The sequence below is a fragment of the Ochotona princeps genome, chromosome 20 (genome assembly GCF_030435755.1).
Source record: "Ochotona princeps isolate mOchPri1 chromosome 20, mOchPri1.hap1, whole genome shotgun sequence".
Lineage (NCBI taxonomy): Eukaryota > Metazoa > Chordata > Mammalia > Lagomorpha > Ochotonidae > Ochotona > Ochotona princeps.
The window spans coordinates 6123205-6142262 of NC_080851.1; the positions used below are offsets into that span (position 1 = coordinate 6123205).

A 19058-nucleotide genomic window follows, 5' to 3' on the forward strand; every position below is an offset into this window, starting at 1 on the left:
GAAATGCCCGGAAGAGCCAGTATGCTCAGGAGGGCACAGCCCTCCTTTACCTGGCCCATGGAGTTTCAGCTTAAAGAGCAGTTTAAGATTTCTAAACCATTTCTGAAAATGCAGACGGTGGTTCCCTTGGGCCAGGATTTCTCAGCAGCAGCGCTGCTGACAGCTCAGAAGAGATGCCTGGGCTGCCTTGGAGGCCGACTGGTTGCGAGCAGCACCCCCAGCCCCTCTCTACCCCTGCCGTGACCAGCATGCTCCTGCTACAACCCATGGCTCTCAACCTCAGCTCCCTAGTCACACAGGACAGGGCTGAGATGCGAGTGCTGGGCCTCATTATTAAGATTCCCATTCCACTGGTCTATATCCTGGCTTTGATTCTCCTTTTTATGGGATGAAGGAGTCTGATGAACAGTTTAAGAAGCACTTAGCAAATTCCCACTGCACATCCAGCATTGCTGTAGATGACAAGAGGACAAAGATGAATGACACACTCCCCATTTCTTAAAGAGACAGATCCACAGTGAATTATTTTTCAATATAATGTGGTCATCTCCCTCCTAGGAAATGCATGGCACACCACATCCACAAGTGAAGAGCTTAATGGCACAATGTATGACACTTGATGTCCAGTACTAAAACTCCCACTACACAGAATTATATATTCATGATCTTGGGATAGGTGAGATTTCTTAAACACAGTGCTAAAAGCATTATTCATTAATAATTCACAAATTGGAAACTGGGTATTAAAACTAAGAATGTGCACTAACCCAACAGCTCTTGTTAAGTGGGTTAAAAGGCAAGGCACAGATGGGAAAGGATATTTGCAAAATATACTCTGAAAGGCCTCATATCCAGGCAATCCAATCCAGGCAAGACTAGGAAGGAAATTTTATAACCAAGTAATTCTAAATATCAAATTAGTTTATGGAAAGGTATTCACCAACATTGGGTATCTGAAAAATGGGAATTGAGAAAAGAACCACAATAGGATCTCACTACATTTCTACATCATAATATCCATCAAACCATAACACCTAAAATTAAGTGACATCAACATTCAGAATGTGGAACTACTGGGACTCACATACATTATGACTCTATTACTACAGTTGTATACATACATATATACATACATACAGGTTTACCAGCATGCATACTTAGCAGGAATTCATCCAGGCATATGCACTCCAGAAGTGACATGCAAGAGTTCTCACAGTGTTAGCATCTGTGCTCTTACTATGCACTGGTGTCAGCAGTGCCAACGGCTTCCTGACGTAAGCATCTGTGATTCATGTCTGGGCACCCTATCTTGCTTGCTGCATTTACAGCTGGTGTTAGCTTTTTTCACCACAAACCCAAGATGCCATACACAGCAAGTGAGAGAGGTAGTCTGGAGCAGAGCAGAGAGAGACAGAACAAAGGCAAGAGGCATCCATTAAGTGTAGGATATGGAAGGGCGAGGTCAGGGATTGTCCCATGAAGCTAAACACCTCAGGGGATTGGTGGAGTGCACAGTTGAAACCTGAAGGTCACTGAATAATCTTAGGAAAGTGGGCCTTAAGGGTGCCGAGACCTAGATTTACAGGAGTGCTGGGTAAACAGGTATTCAAGGGACTTGGGACCTAGGGGATTTAAGGTAGTACTGGGTAAGCAGGCATTCAAGGTGTTCAAGTGACCCTGAGTCCAGGGTAGTGGGTTCAGCCCCTCCTTACAGCTGGAACAGACCAAATAGGCCATGAAGCTATCACTCCTAGGGCACCCATCAACCAAAGACAAACAAAAGTTGTCCCAACAAAGCTGACAAGTAAGTTGGGGTTTGTACTTTCTCATTCTGCCTTGACCTCCACGAGGCCTCAGGGAAACAGACACATTTGCTGTCAGAATAACTGCTGTGTGCATACACCCTGCATTGGACTCCCTCCAGCTGGAGTGTATTCCTCCGTTGCCCTGTAACCTACCAAGTCACCTACTTGAACTCAAACTTCAGGGATCCCCCAGCTTAAGATACAACAGTCTTACTAAACCAAAATCTGAAAGAAAGCAAATGTCCACCAACAGAAGGATAGTTAAGCAAATCATGGCACTCTCTGTGATTAAATACCATGCAACAAAAAGGGAACAGGCCCTAACTTCTCACTGCTCCAGGGACCAAGCTCACAAAATTCAGCTATCAGCAAAAGTTGGGGGATACACAATAATACATCACTTATGCTTCCACTAACATAAAGTTTACTGTCAAGCACAAACAGCCCACGGTAGGGCTGAGTGGCACTCCACTGCCAGGAGACAAGGAGTAGTCCAAACCCCACCCCCTCAGAATGGAAGCTTCTTTGGAAACGGGGTCTTTACACATATAACCGAGTTCAAATGAGGCTATTCTGGTGGACCACAGTCTAAAATGGCATTGTTCCACAAAGGGGCTGTCTGAGCACACAGAGAAAGCGGCGCAGGGAACGCCAGGTGAAATGTAGACAACCAAATGGATGCTTTTACAAGCCAAGAACTACCAAAGACTGCCAGCAAACCAGCAGCCACCAGGAAAAGGGCCTGGGACAGCTTCTCTCTCACAGCCATTAGGAGAAACCAAGCCTGCTAGCACCCGATTCCACATCTTCAGTGAGACATGACTCGCTGCCATTCAAGTCACCGGGTTTGCAGTACTTCCCACCGCAGGACCAGCTGACCAACACAGCAGGGGGAGGGAGGTTTTAATGGGTGTCATGAAGAGAACATGAGCTGGGGGGAAGAGGGCAGAAAAACACGATAATTAACACTCACACCCATCAAAGAGGACTGGCAACCCAAGACAGTGTGCACCGCCACACTCTGAGCTCAAGTACAGTAAATCCAGCCCTGACTCTGGCCGCAGAATGTGGGGAAGAAGGGGATAACACTGACCCATTCACAGCTCTGTTCTCTAAGCCTTCTTCACACCAGCCTGAGAGCAGACCGGTTGCCTCAAATGCTAAAACCGTTCACTATTAACACAGAGAATGCAAACAGCACCCAGTAAAATCTCCCTTCTGGCTTTTCAGGGAAAAGGAGAGTCCTGTTTCATGGAACCCTTTAAAAATGCACAGTGCTTTCCCATATGTGTTCACAAACACGCGTTTTCACAGTTCAAGACAGAAACTGGCTGCGTGATTTTCATGCACAGACCTGGTGCTTTGAACCCAGATGTTGCTCTCCTCCGCTGCTGTGAGAGACGCCTCAGAGGACTAATCCCTCACACTCACAGGCGCCCCTACCTTCCCGCACAAGGCTTTTGAAGGAGGAGTCTGAATTCTTCGGCTCTTGGCTCCTAACACGGGTCTTCGAGATGTCACGTCTGGGAGCTGTTTTTCCCGCCCAGCACGGGGCTGCATTTCTCCCAGCACGCGAGCCTTTTCCAGGGGCCCCCTTGCAGAGCCACATTAGCATCTCACCTTAACTTCTGTCTGAGAGGGGGAAAAAATGGGTTGCATTTGCTCCTGCCACTGACCTGTGATACCTGTCAAGGCACCGACTCACCTCTTCCTTGGAGAGCTGTCCGCCTCGGTAAGGAACGCGGTCGGTGCTAACCAGAGCAGTTCTCCTGCCCCAAGGCCGCATTCCACGGCTTCCCGACCTGACTCCCAGGCGCCAGGAAAACGCGGGCTGGAGGTGACAGTTCCTAGACAAGGACGGCAGTCTAAGTGTGTGGTGCGTGTTGGCATGTGTGTAGGTCTACGGGTGTGTGTGTGTGTAGATGTACGGGTGTGTATGCGGTGTGTACCTCTGCCGTCTGTCTTCCTGGGTGCCTGTGCGGTTTGTGGGTGTGTGCGCGTGTGTGTTGGGTGTGTCTGTATGTGCTTTGTGTGTTGGGTTCATGGTGTGTGTGTGTGTGTGTGTGTGTGTGTCTGTGTGTGTCTGTGTGTGTGTCTGTGTGTGTGTCTATGTGGTGTCCTCCTCCGCCCGTCTTCCTGGGTCTCGCCTTCCGGTTGAGGTCATCGCGTGCTCCCGGAAGGAGATGGGTCGCTTTCCGCCACTTTGCCAGCGGGGCCCACTGGTGCTAGCGGCCTCGCGCTGCCGGGTGCCTGGGCTCGCACCGCTGTCCCGCTGTCCCGGTACGTCGGTCCCTGGAGGCCCAGGGCGAAGGTGCCGGGGCCTCAGGAGCCTCCTCGGTCTCTCGGGCACCTGCGCCCCAGACAGCCGCTGGGTCGGGGGTGACAGCAGCTGCTCGCACTTGGCACGGTGTGTGACAGAAATGGCCCCCTTCCAGGTTCTCGTGGCGTTCTTGCCCTCTCTCATGCGGACACGACAGCCTTTCGTTTTAAACCAAGGACCCACACAATTCACCCAGGACCTTTACTTCTCTATAAAGGAACTGGACTGGGGGAAGGGCAGTGTTTACTTCCCCAGGGCCTGGAGCAAAAGGAGCCTGGGAGAATGTGGAAGGGTGTTGGGGAGGAGCGCAGCAGGTGCCCCACATCCCGTGCTCAGTCCGCAGCACTAAGCCGCAGAGCGCGAGCTCAGCTACGTAGGACTGTCTCCCTCAATGACATGTGGGCTCAGCTACATGACTGTCTCCCTCAATGACATGTGGGCTCAGCTACATGACTGTCTCCCTCAATGACATGTGGGCTCAGCTACATGACTGTCTCCCTCAATGACACATATAGCACCCCGCCTCGTTTCTGCTGCATGAAATGTGAGTGCAAGATATGTGCCTCCCTCATGCTCTGTCTGCTTCCACTGGCAGTGCTAAGGGGAGCCTAGGAATTGGCACAGCGGCCAAGATGTAAGGAAGCCGGGCTCTTGATTCATCCAGAGGAAGGGAGACAGCTGCTCACCGAGACGGCAGACTGCTCCCTGCAGGAGAAGCAAGCCCTCTTTTTGTCAGATCCAGTGAACAGCTTGGGGCCTGGGAGTTGGGAGGAGGGGTCAATTTACCAAGACAGTCTACATATCACAGAGACAGTAATGTTGTTCTAGGTTTAAGGAAAGAATGAAGACTGGCAGCACAGACTAGTTAGCACGAAATGAGCCGAAGCAGGTGAGATAAAAATAGGTGATCATCGATTCACTAACATGTTCTGGGGCCAAACGCAAATTCAAGCTGCAGCCACATCACATCCTGAAGACAACTGCACACTGGAAACTTGAGGAGGGCAGGCATTGTAGTGGGGCAGTGGGAGCAGTGCGCAGGCCGACTGGAAAGTCATCACAATAATTAAGAAAATAGGAGAGCAAGACTGTCCCTTAGTGAATGGCGCTCTGCTGGTTAGGGTGATAATTCTAAGACATTCAGTAAATACAAACTAAGATACAAAAAGCTGCACTAGAGATTTTTTAAAAAGGAAAAAAAAGTAACCAGAGTGGCAGTGAACATTGGCAAGTGAGTCGTGGTGAACGGTATCTGGAAGAGGAGATGCTCACAGACCTGCTCCTCGCGGGGGCTTGCAGATATACCAGAAAGGGACCGGGTAGAGGTCAGGGTGCTGAGCTGAGGGCTGTTGGCCATGTACAGACTAACTCGATCCTGCATATAGCTGGTCCCTTCAAGGTATCCAGGTTATCTGTGCTTATATCTGCATTTATATATCATGCAGGAGTATGATATATAAAATATATATATGATATATTATAGCTGGATTTCAATTGTTTTCTGATTCATGTGAACTTTATAAGTAGCTTATATTAACTAAGGGAATGTTTTCTTCATTTTAAGAAAAATATTCCTCAGTCATATTTCTATGGAAATATTTAAAATAAGACACATTTTGGTACGTATGTAATAATGAGGAGTTTTTAAAAAGTGGCTGGAGGGGAGGACATTGGTTAAGATACACATCAGGGTTCAAGTCCCTGCTTCCTGTTACCACAAAAGCTTGGTGGTGTCTTCCCTCAGCTAAATATAGAAATGAAAAGCCGGGAACTGGTTGCAGAGATGTTTTATCTGTGAAGGGACCATGTGAGCAGGGAAAGAGAGGGGAAGGGGAACTCCTCCGGAGGGACAGCCGGGAAGTGGGGTGCCTCTTGAAAGGAGAGAGGTGGAGAGACCAAAGATTTGAGGAAGGGTCTTGGGATTTTAAGCATTCCCTGACCCTTCCATGTTGGGTGGGAACCTACAGGTAAAAGGTTTTCCATTGGTGGTCTCTTAACCAGTTTGGAAATGGGTGGGCAGTGCCTGTGCTACAAACTTGAAGGTGTGGCCAAAATTTCAGCAGGTTTGGACTGCCTCACTTGCAGCTCAGCCTCTAGCTTTCTGCTAATGCAGACCCCGGGGGCGGGGGGCGGGGGGGGGGAGTGGTGCAGTGATTGCCCACGTGACCGGGTTCCTGCTACCCATGAGGGACACTTGAGTTGAGTTCTCAACCACCCCACTCCCCAGCTTCAGTTGTTACCTAGCTGGGCTGTTGTGGGTGTCTTGGTAAATAAACGAGCAGAGGGGAGATATTGGTCTCTCTCTGTCTGCCTCTCAAATAAATATATTATTTATTCTGCAAAATAGATATTATAAAAAATTAAAAAGAGCTTCAGTGTTTCTCAATTCCAAAATAGTTATTTTTAAATTTAATTTTCCATTTACCTTTTCAAGTGCCCTCCTATAAATATGTAGTAAGAATGAGACGCAAAGGTTTGCCCAATTCCTGTTGTGAAATCTTGCAAGAGAAGTTTATTTACATATCACAGAAAATAAAGCTGTGTGGGTGCCAATTTCCCCTGTTGCTTACTGAGCTCCTCGGAGGGTACTGCTTACTGTATTCCTGACAATCACTGGTGCCAGCAGACACTCACTGAGGCTTGGCAAATGAATCTGTGAACACTTGAAAAACTTGGAGTTTTCAATGTATATGTTTCCGTGGTGACTGAAAAATTACTTCAGCCTCGGGATCCCGCTCCTTATAGTGTCAATTTTGGTAAGTGTAGCACATAAAGGTAATTATCACCTGCAAGCTACTTACACAAGTGTTCTGTTTTTCACTTGATATATCACAGCTCCATTCAACCCGGATAATGGCGCGGATAGCATTGTCAAGTTTGACACGTTCGGAGATGGAATGGGGCGATACAATGTGTTCAACTTCCAGCACATGGGGGGAAAGTATTCCTACCTGAAGGTTGGTCACTGGGCTGAAACCTTGTCACTAGATGTTGACTCCATCCACTGGTCTCGGAACTCACTCCCCATTTCCCAGTGCAGCGACCCCTGCGCCCCCAATGAAATGAAGAACATGCAGCCGGGGGATGTCTGTTGCTGGATCTGCATCCCCTGTGAGCCCTATGAGTACCTGGCGGACGAGTTCACCTGCGTGGACTGCGGGCCCGGACAGTGGCCCACTGCAGACCTGTCTGGATGCTACGATCTCCCCGAGGACTACATCAGGTGGGAAGATGCCTGGGCCATTGGCCCAGTCACCATTGCCTGCCTGGGTTTTATGTGTACGTGCATGGTTGTAACTGTTTTTGTCAAGCACAACAACACGCCCTTGGTGAAAGCATCAGGCCGCGAGCTGTGCTACATTTTGCTGTTTGGGGTTGGCCTGTCCTATTGCATGACGTTCTTTTTCATTGCCAAGCCGTCACCCGTCATCTGTGCGCTGCGCCGACTGGGGCTGGGCACTTCCTTCGCCATCTGTTACTCAGCCCTGTTGACCAAGACCAACTGCATTGCCCGCATCTTTGATGGTGTCAAGAACGGCGCCCAGCGGCCCAAGTTCATCAGCCCCGGTTCTCAGGTGTTCATCTGCCTCGGTTTGATACTGGTGCAAATCGTGGTGGTATCTGTGTGGCTCATCCTGGAGACTCCAGGCACACGGAGATACACCCTTGCAGAAAAGCGGGAGACGGTCATCTTAAAATGCAACGTCAAAGACTCCAGCATGTTGATCTCTCTGACCTACGATGTGATCCTGGTGATCTTATGCACTGTGTATGCCTTCAAAACGCGGAAGTGCCCGGAAAATTTCAATGAAGCCAAGTTCATAGGTTTCACCATGTACACCACCTGCATCATCTGGTTGGCATTCCTCCCCATATTTTATGTGACGTCGAGTGATTACAGAGTAAGTCTTTGATTTCTTCTTCTTTTCCTTGTTTTTTTTTTTTTTTATCCTACTGATGTTTTATTGTGCAGGATTTCAAGTAGACTTCAGTTATTTTGTTGCAGAAATGTGTTAATCACAGATAACATGATGAATCCCCTTTTTATAAGGACAAATTAACTGAGTACATTTTATAATCAGGCAGTGACTCTCTGTCATGTGCAGGGTCCTGTACTAGACACAAAGAGGAGGACAGAGTGATAGGGTCTGTCCAAACAATTCATCAGCTAGAGGAAGAAGGAATACAATACATACACACACACACACACACACACTGCTTAATTAAATTTAAAAAGTGATTGACAAAAGATGAAGACAAGTCACTAAGAACCTAATGGGAATACTTCAATGAGACACAGGAGGACCTGGCTACACAGATTTTTCTATAGATTTAAATGCAGCTTAAACTTCAAGCAAGAATCCATCTAAAATTATAAAAACTTGACTCACACTTCATTACAACTCTGAAACAAATTAAAATACAATGTTGATTTTCTGTGCCTTTCTACAGATTTCGTTATACACATGAAGATAGTATATTTATAAAGATATACGTATACAGATACAGTCCTTGGAGCTAGTCTGTCCTATTTTGTAACACCCCTAGCCAAAACTTACACAGTCCTTGAACTAATTAAAAATTTTACTGTATAATGCCAATAACCTAATCGTGTCATTACTTGGAGTGTCTTAGTAATATATAAGTAATCTGGACTTCATATGATTTTTATCTCTTCTGAAAGAAACTTCACCATTCCGTCATAATTTCTCAAGTCACTGAAATGACAAGTCATTTTTTCTATTCATAATTTTGCTTAGTTATCTTACAATGTGTGAGTGTAAAAATTTTGATCTCTTCAAATAATTTTATTTTGCTTTGTCTTAAGTTGTCAGAAATTAAGTTTTCCAGAATCATAATAGTTTCCTTTTTATACCACAATTTCCCAGAATGATGTCTGTAGGTTGTAATAATCCCCAAATCTTCTGTTTACCAACACTTCCTACATTGCTAAAATGTGGGAAATTGTAGCCCATAAAGAAAACTAAGCAAAAAGGCAACTGCATCAAGGTTGGAGCAGTCTGCTGAAGTGATCTGCTATCTGACATGGTGACCATCAGATTTCCTGAAAATAACTGAGGGTGTATGTAATGCTTTCATCATATCAAAAATGTCAACTGTGAGGTAATGCGCATGGTGTTAGCTTGATCTAGCTTCACAGATTTCAAGACAGCGTATCAAGAAGAAAAACATTTTTGCCAACAAAATGAAGCACTTTCTTTTTTTTTTAAAGAAGAAGACAGATCTGTTGAAAGCATGAACTCAAGAGACTGATCAAGTTCAATGTATCTCGTTTATTCATATTGTTTACAATCAAGTGACTGAAACCCTAGGGTTGCTTTAAGGAATGACCAGTAAAAATAAAGAATCTAAGTTCCATGTTGGGGTAATGGTCCAGCATTTTACCCATAAAAAAATGGAAAAATTTTAAGAAGAGGTAACATCAGAGGCAGATCAGAAAATAATCAAAAGACGGGGTGTAAGAATCACTGGAAAGTTTGAAATTTTAAGACCTGGCAATTAGAGAACTCTAGCTAATCCAAGTTAATGTCCTTCATCTATCATTTGCGTTTATGTAGACATCACATCCACAGGGTTTTTTGTTTTACTCCCCTTAACTGCTCAGTTTTGGATCTGCAGAATAGTTACAATAGTCCTTCTGCTATGTAGGCATGTAGACAAATGCCTAATGCCTTTCCGTCTCAAGAGAGTGTCCAAAAACCAAATAGGACCTTAGTTTGTTGTTTGTTGTTTTTGTTCTTTAACGTGATACAATAGTAAAAGCACCTGTTTTAGCAGAAGCCACTAGGCCAATGAAACCTGAGGCGATAGGCTGGAGTTTGTTTAAGGTCCATGCTAATTAAGGCATCCAAACAACCAAAAATGAAAGGACTCCTCACACACAAATAAAGCCAATTCTAAATTTACAAAAGAAATGAATTCTGTGGACTGAGACCTCCAACACAATGTGTTTCAAATTTATTTTAAAACAACTGAGCAGCATTATAACACATTGATTTTCTGGGACACAACCCCAGAAATTCTGATCTCATTGTCCTAGTCTGTCTCCTGGGCACGGGGACTTTTGAAAGCTTCCAAGTGACTCTAATTTGGAAAACCAGTTCCCTAGTGGATCTGAAGCTCTTCCTATCACTCAGATGTCAATATCTTGGCCTGCACTCCTCTAAAATACCTACATGTGTCAGCCCAGGATGCTGAGATGTCTCACAGATATGCAGAGTCTTGGCTTCCCCTGGCGAAGTAGATTGCCTGGTGCAGAGTGCTACAAGGCCTCAGTACCGGTTGCCCTGGGAAGGCAGAGTGCACCCACTCCTGCTGCCCACACTCCCACCTATCGCTGAACTCCTGCACCTGGCTCCCTCTCTTACGAACTTTCATGACCCTGTAAACATGTGACCATGACATCCTTGCTCAGGAAATTTCAGAACAAGACTGAGATTAAAGATGTATCTGTAGCATTAGAAAAAATGCCTAGCAATTTAAGAGTAGTTGCCATAAGTTTTGATAATAAGTAAGTTTTGAGCCTTGGCACATTTGCCACGTATTACAAATTACACTTTAATGTAAAGCACTAGCCCCATCTTCACAAGGTTTACAGCCCAGTTTCAGGACAGAGGGCATCATGCATGAAAGAATTAGATTAACACAGAATTATTTGTACTTAGACTGGCAATACAAATTCTGATTATCCGTGGACATCAAAAAGAAATCAGAGCGTGGTTTTTCTAGAAATATCTCTTGAGAACATTTGATTTTACCCTGTATCTTGGTAGCCCATTCCACCAAGACTAAAGAGCATATTCCTAAGATGGGAATGGAGACTTGGTTTTTGTATCCAGTAAGTAGAGTATAGCATCTGAGCTTCTCCCCAGTCTAAGTTCCCAGGGGTCTTGGACTGGTACCTATGGTCTTAGCCAGCACCTTTATAGATGGAGAGGCCTTGCCCACTTTCCTTAAAGCAGAAAATCACGGCAGAGTCTGATGGAATCAGGCAGTGTGGGCCAACAGGACAGTTGCTAGCCATTTGCTTCTGGTTTTAAGCGCTTAGAATCTGCTTGTGGCCCCACTGACTGAGGGTGCAATTTTTGTGTGTCATCTCACACCTGAGCTAGATAACTGCCACTCTTCATTTCTACATTGAGAGCCTAATTCATGACTCAGAAGTCAAGAATATGTAGCTTTGTGGCTGGGATTCAAGGCTTGGAAACTTCAACTGTATCTGCCTTGATTAACACGGCAGAGCTTTTACTAAAGATCACCTTGATCCACGGCACTCACTACCTCATCCTGGCAATATCTTTGGGATCTTGCCTGTTTTTAACACAAGGGCTGGGGGAGTTCTCCAGGGCTGCTGTTGCCAGCAAAGAGATTTCTTTGCATTACTTCCTCATCCTTTAAAAAGCACTTGTCAAAATTTGTAAACCCTGTCTGTAAGAAGCCACGTAGTAGGCACTGCCTCACTGTGTTCTTCCAGAGTTCATGTGTCTCAGGGAAGCATTAGCGCTTATTCTTGGAGCCAGGCCCCAGTGCAAAAGGCTTTGAGTCCATTGGCTGGCATGGTGGAGCGGGTCTGGGCACAAGGCCCACGGAGGTCCCTGCTGTCACTGCTCTTCCTGCACTAGGACTTTGGGCCACCAGCCACATTCAAAGGGACGCCCTGCTCTTCGCCTTTTCTGAGGATTCCACTGTTGAATATTCCATGACAATCTGTCCATCTGCTTTTGAGGCCCTCAGATTCCCTTTTGGAAAAAGCCATTTCTGTGTTGCTGTCCCACCCTTGCCAAAACCGTCAGATTCTGCAGTGTCCGAGGTTCCCACCACCTCCGAGATGACACATTAGCTTGGCATGATTTTATCAATGCTGACAGTAAGAACTTTGGGAGTCACAGCAGCCTAGTAGCTGGAGTGTCAGCATCTGTGATGATCCCTCACGGGGTTATACAAAGAAGGTCAAGTGACCCTGCCCAAGCAGGGGACTGCCTTACAGGAGATGGGCTTGGGGACCACCTTCTGCTTCACAGGCAGGCACTAGTTCTATCTTCTTACACTCTTTGCTCTACCAATATCCCTGATAACAAAAGCCCAAAGCAAAGGCAGTTTGCTTACTCTACTAACTCTGTAAAAACATGGACATCTCCTCTGTAAGAACTATCTCCCAACAAGCTGACAAGTTTGCCATTGGGTTTTCATGTGTGACTACAAGGGTGATTGTGCAATCAAGGATGATGCCCCAAGTTTTGGCTCACACAGCTGGGTTGGGAAAACAGATCAAGGTTTACTTACATCTGAATTCTAACATGCCTATTGCATACCCAAAAGAGGATGGCAAGGTAGAAATAGAATTTGAAAGCCTGGAAGTCCAGAAGCTGCAACTCTGAAATAGCAGTAAGTATTTAGGCATTATCAATAGAGACAGTATGTAAGTTTAGAACCCACTGAGATGATGAAGAGAGTCCAAAACTGAGGTCTGGCACACTCCAGTACTTAAAGTTCAGGTGGAAGAAATAACTGATAAGACACAAGCAGGGAGGGAAGGTTATGTCCAGGAAGCCAAAAAGAAGGACGGGATTAACTGGGTAAATAGAGACATGAATACAGTACAGCAGGCACCCACAGTCAGCAGACAGAACAGAGAATTGTAGATAGACACATTTTTAACAGTGTGACCCATTAAAGTAACTGGACAGTTGAAAACTGAGTTTGACACTTGGGCCTCAAAAATAGAAAGAAAAAAAAAGGCAAAGGGTTTCAAACTGATGATAGGTACAATAAATAGCATGAGGAACTGTGATCACAGTGACACTTTAGTTCTGCTCCGAAGTCCCCTTTAGTGTTCCTTGAGGGTGGCCATCCACCAGCTCTAGACACAAGTTCTAAGAGACGCATTCAAACACTGAAATCGCACTGACTATGAGGCCTCAGTCCTGTGTCACAGACAAAGCAAAGGAGCACCCGGGACTTCAGCAGGCCCTTACACCGTGTGCCCTTAGGCAATGTACGACCCTGCAGTCCTTTCCAGTTGGAATTTGTCTCTATGAAGACTCTGAGAGGTCTAGTTCTATGCTGTGATCAAAACCACTTTTGACAGGAAATCCCAGTTGCTCCTGGGGCTGACAGCCTGCGGAACAGCCTGCCTTCTGCCCCTGGCTTATGCTCCCCAGACTACCAGTTGCTCCAACCGTCTCAACTCTGATCTTCTCGGGCTCCCACACACAGGCGAGAGACAACTCCCAGTGGCTCTTGTGTGGTGCACGACTCCATCTATCCCTTACAGATACCATCGCTGAAGCAGCTAGAACTCTGCCACCTTGTAAAGTGGGAGGGAATCAGGCCCAAGCCCCTAGGGCAAAGCCTCCATTAGCATGTGACCAGCCCCACTTCAAAGCCCCTTACTGGGCATCAGGCCAGGGGGCAGAATGCACAGATCTGCTTTATTTATTTATTTGCTTTTTCTTAAATGCCTCTCCTCTCCTCTTAGAATATCCTAAGGTGTATAAGAAATTTCAGGGCTTACAGAAATATGCTTTGGGAAATATCTCCCCTGAAGTGTGTGCCTTTGGCTTTGTCTCATCCTCATGCTGAAATCAGATGAGGCAGCAGCAGTCCAAATGCAACATCATACGACAAAAATGTGTGAAACACCTGTTACAATTTAGCAAGGCTTCAGTGTCATAGAATTAGCTAAGGGGCCCTTCCCTGAGAAGTTGGGGAAAGGGACAGGAGCCTAAAACTGGAGACTCCAAGTCAGAAGATTCTAGAATAGTTAAGGAAGGCAGTAAGTTTAAAGGGACAAGGATAGAAGATGTGCTCAGCATTTACAGTCTGAATAATTAGTCCACAAGTATAGCCTGAACTATTTTTTAATCAAAATCAGAGTGAAGTCTATTAAACTGATGTTAACTGATCCTAACTTCTCTAGTTTACTGGCCAGTCTTCAGCTCTTCTTGATGAGAAAACAGTTCAGAGACTTAAAGGCATTAGAAATTATGTCATTTTAGGGATTTCATTTGCTTGAAGGAAAAGGCAGGGGGGTGGGGAAAGTTCCAAATTTAGATCCCCAAGGGGCATCTGAGTGTTGATGGTAAATGTTCCAAAAACTGATAGAAGTCATTAATTTCCAACTCTCCATATGGAAAGAGATAAAATATGTAGCCTTGTGTGGAATTTTCCAGAAAGTCAATGGATCGGAAGCCAGGACAAGTGATGAAACCAGAGAAGAAGAAGGAGAGCAAAGAGAATGAGAGAGATGACAAACTTTAGTTACAGGTTATGCTTTCTGGGGAAGGAAAGAGGGACAGAGTAGAACTTTCTTGCCAAGACTGGGTATGAAGAAGCCCAGGAAACACAAGAATTAAACAGTGGGAACAAAGCACATCAAGACTCCAGAGGGATGGAGACACAGTGAGTAAAAGAGAAGGGGCCAAAGAAGAAAATCCACAGTGTCCTCCATGTTGAGTAGGGAAACCAGTGCTTGACTGGCAGCACTCCCAGCAGGCCAGGGATATGGACACCTGGAAAAGGCCCAGATTCATTCATTATATAGTTAACCTCAAAGAAACCAAGTCCATTTACTGGAACCATCAGCAGTCTGGCCACCCCATCACTGAACATTTCTATTCTACTGTTCCAGATTCCAGCCTCAGTGGTTCTGCACAAATATCTTGGTACAAATAAAAAGACAACAAGCAAAACAAGAAAATCCATGCAAAGTCTTGGCAAACATCCAGGAGCATCCCCACACAAATGGTGTTTGCTTGCAAATCCCAAGCAGTGTTTCCATGAACACCCAAAACACAAAAGATCCCAAGTACTGACTGAATTGATCAGGCTAAAGTAAGAGGGGGACAAGAGCAAAGCTGGGTTATTCACCTTGAGCTTGTTCTAGGGCTCTCTTTAGGTGGCTGCCTGATTGACAGCCCAGCACTCACCAAGTAACCTTTTCTTACAGGTGCAGACAACAACCATGTGCATCTCCGTCAGCCTGAGTGGCTTTGTGGTCTTGGGCTGTTTGTTTGCACCCAAGGTGCACATCATCCTGTTTCAGCCCCAGAAGAATGTGGTCACACACAGGCTGCATCTCAACAGGTTCAGTGTCAGCGGGACTGGGACCACCTATTCTCAGTGTAAGTATGGAAGGCAGCTCTGATTCCTCACAAAGGTCTGTCACCAGGGACCAGGGTGGCAGGAGCAGGCCAGGGGTGCATCTGTCCCCAGGAAGAATCTCAAGCCCTGTGTATCAGGTCCTAGGGGCTGGGGACACAGTGGACACCAGTTTCTGTTTGAGCAGTCTATGTTAGTTCCTTGACTACAACTAGGCTTTTCGACCATGCTGTGCTTTTCGACTCTAGTTCAGCAATCAGCTCAACAAGTAATCATGAGCAAGTAGCTACATCTCCCTACCCCAGTTTATTCACTGGATGAGAGGTTTACGTGATACTGGCAATTTACAGACAATATTAAAAAAGTATGAGAAATGCATATTATGAATTTCAAACATTTTTACATCATACCAGACACCTTTAAATTCCATTTCCCATGAATTATTGAAGTTGCCTTTAATAAAGTAGGTTTTGTGCCACACAAATGCTGAAGGTGCTTCATAAAAAGTTAAAGGGGGAAGGTTATCAAGTAAGATGGAAAAACACTGCATCCTAAATGTCCCCTTGGGTGCTGAGAAGGCAGCATAGGATTTCAGGATATGTCCCCAGCCCAAAATTTCTCTCTCTTGCTGACCTGTGAACGTCTGAAACACTATTGAAACACTATCCTAAGAGAACCACTGATTTAATGCCTTAGAATTCTCTAGGCACAGATGTACCTAAAGGGGACAACCTTTTCAGCCAATTCCAGCTAATCTGTAGTAGACAGCAAAAGAAATTTGCTGACAGAGGTGGAGCGGGCAGCAGTGGGTGGAGCCACTGGGTAGCGGGCAGGACTCAAAGTGAGAAACAAATGACTGATTCACAATTTTGCCTCAAGTCGATCAGAAAGATACTTCAAAATAGCTCATCATCCCAGAGTCAGCAATCCTATTAGTGTCCCAATTCCTCCTACAGAGTACAGATTTGCCAGAGGAACTCATTGCCCAGCACAGAGGGAAGACTGGCAGGCTGAGAGTGTGGGTTCAGTGACATGTGACACACACCACTCCTGGCTGTCAGCTGCTGCAGGGGTGGGGTCATCCCCAGGGTATGGTAAGACCTGCAAGAAGCTTTTCTTGGTTCTTAGAGCTCATCCCCAAAGCTAACGGAGCTTTCTTTAGCAGTTCAATCATGACAGCTAGCTTATCTAAGTAAGACGGGACTGGCAGGAAGTCATGAAAGCAGTAACAATAACAGCTAATGGGAGCCATCATCTACTGAGACATTTCTGTATGTTGGGTGTTGCACCAAGTCCTCTATACATCCGTATGTGTGTGCTTGTGCGTGCACACGGTATCCTACAAAATTCACAACCCTGTGAACTGCAGAATTTCTGAGTGGAAGAATCCCAATTTAGCCACTGCCTCTGATTTCCAGGCCTGTGTTCCTGAGCCTATAGTAGCAGGCTGCTTGCAGGAAGCAAACCGCAAAGGTTCACCTGGTCTCAGGCACTCGGCAGGCTTTACAAGGAGAACAAGAGAAAAGTCATACCACTCATGTATGTATGGAAAATAGTTAGCCCTGGACAAAAAGTCTTCTGTTGGTAGCTGGCAGGAAGCCATCGCGGGCTGTTGCTGGAACCGTTTCACAGAGCCCATCAATCTCCAACAGGTGTTCAAAATCACACACATCCAGGCCTGAGAAATTTATAAATGGCATCATTTTCTATCACAGACACTAAGGTTTAAAAAATGCCTGAGACAAAAGCCAGGTCATTTTGTGCAATCAAGTTTCTGCAGAAATAGCCAGTAAACAAAGACAGTGACCTGTGACTGCTTAAGCCAAAATGCAGTCTGTCATTCTGACAGAAACTTAGTGTTTCAAGAGGCCGAGCCAACCCAACACTTTTGGGATATTATGCTACTCAGTGAAATTTAAAATAAATTGCCCTTGACTTAAAAGGTCTAAACGTAGACCCCCATTGTTTCAGTAATGTTCCGCTAATTAAATCAGACATGGACCAAGATTGTGTATCTTCAGCCAAGTAGAGAATGATATTATTAGACTTTTCAAAATGTGTAACAAATGCATTCACCTGTTATTTACAATTCCATTTTCTTCAACGTAGCTTTGTAGACTCAGTTTATCTTCTTGAATATCAGGCATCACAAGTTCTATTTTGAAGATGAGAAAATTACTTCTCAGAAATATACAACAATGCAACAGTTGAATTTTGACCCTGGATTGCCTTTTCATCAAATCCCTTCCACCTTAATAAATCAGAACTACTGTCATTAAATTCATTCATTCATTCATTCATTCATTCATTCCATCCTTGAGTATTTACACTAGAAATTTCTGAGCACTGTGCCCTCAGGAATGCACAGGACAGAGTCCTTAGCTCCATGAAGCTTTATGTCTAGGGCAGTGTTTTACATGGATACAAGGGGGAAGGGACTGTTTTTCCTGCCATTCGCCATTTGGATATTTATAACATCACTTACAGACCACACAAAAATCAAATAAAAAATGAGCCTGCCATAGTTTTATTGAATTTCTGGTCCCATCTGTAGTTGTCTTAGCAGGGTAACACCAATCAATTTCACAGGCCATAGGTAGCCCCAGGACTGGGGATTCCCTGCCGCTATAAAGGTAACGCACTAATGAGTCATGGATTTACTCTAGTTTATCAGTGTTTTAAAACAAAAGCAAACTGAAGAGAAAATCTTAGTACATACACTACAGGAAATAAAGGTAAGTCACAAAGAGTCACATGGATGTATATACCAAGTCCACATAAAAGCTATCTGTTGCCTTTGGAAGACACAGGTCCATGCAATCTCACACTGGCTCACTGGTGGGGACTTCAGCAATCTGTACAACGTCTCAATGTCTGTGTCCTCCATTATGTGCTCAGCTCAATTTACACCTGATTCTTTCTGAAAAACTAGGCAGTACATTGTTTTCTAAATCAAGGGGGGATCCCTAAGCTACTCTGAGTTCATCAGATAAACAATGTATTTCACTTCTGTGGTACACAACTGATTCTATTGCAATATTATGCCAGCACTTTATGACAGTGGGGGACAAGAAGTTCTTAATGCTACAGAGGGAGTCATTGCAAGGTAGTTTCAGTGACCAGCTTCTCCTCTGCTGGTTTATTCTCCATATGCCTGTATAGTCAGAGCAGGGCAGGGACCAAAGCCAGGAGCCAGGGATGGAATCTGGGTTTCTTTCCCAAATGAACCACAGGGATCCTATTACTTGACCTATCACTGCTGCCATTCAGGATCTGCTCCAGCACAAAGCTAAAATCAGGAGCCCAAAACCCCAGCAAGGAACACAGAGACTTCTGTGACCAGTGCTGCTGCTGGCTTTCAGACTTAGCCTCCAGAATTCAAGTAACAACCACCATGTGTGTAGATGAGGGGAAGCTAGAAGAGCAACACCAAGACGTCTCTCACCTCCACACTTACTTATCTACTCATTCATAACAAGCTTCCCTTTAAACTAGAGGCTTACGACAACTCTTCTATCATCTCTCGTGGTTTTGGGGGATAGGAATTCAGGCAGGGCTTGGCTGGGCTGCTCATGTACCCCAGGAGGAGGCCTTGACTGGATGCTTCTGTGGTTTTCAGCTCAGCTAAGACGAAGCTGAACTGGCACCTGCAGGATGGTTTCACTCTTATTCTTGGCACATTGATAAGAAGCTTCCCCATATACTTCACAAAGGACATGTTCCATGAAAGCGAAGGCAGGCACGGGCCTGGCCAGGTCACTGGCATGTGTAACTAGTATATTTGCTCATCAAAGCTTTGACAGAGCCTGCCC

The 19058-nt window shown here is 45.4% G+C and overlaps 1 protein-coding gene across 2 annotated transcripts in view; it reads left to right on the plus strand.

The window, feature by feature from the left end:
* Positions 1–19058, plus strand: part of GRM3 (glutamate metabotropic receptor 3) — a 70968-nt gene that overhangs the window by 43334 nt on the left and 8576 nt on the right. The window contains exons 3-4 of one of the 2 annotated variants that reach the window (XM_004582272.2): positions 6961–8027; positions 15095–15269. In XM_004582272.2, the coding sequence (XP_004582329.2) occupies positions 6961–8027; positions 15095–15269 (1242 nt within the window). The remainder of the gene's footprint in view (positions 1–6960; positions 8028–15094; positions 15270–19058) is intronic. The other variant, XM_036493656.2, reaches the window with a different exon arrangement.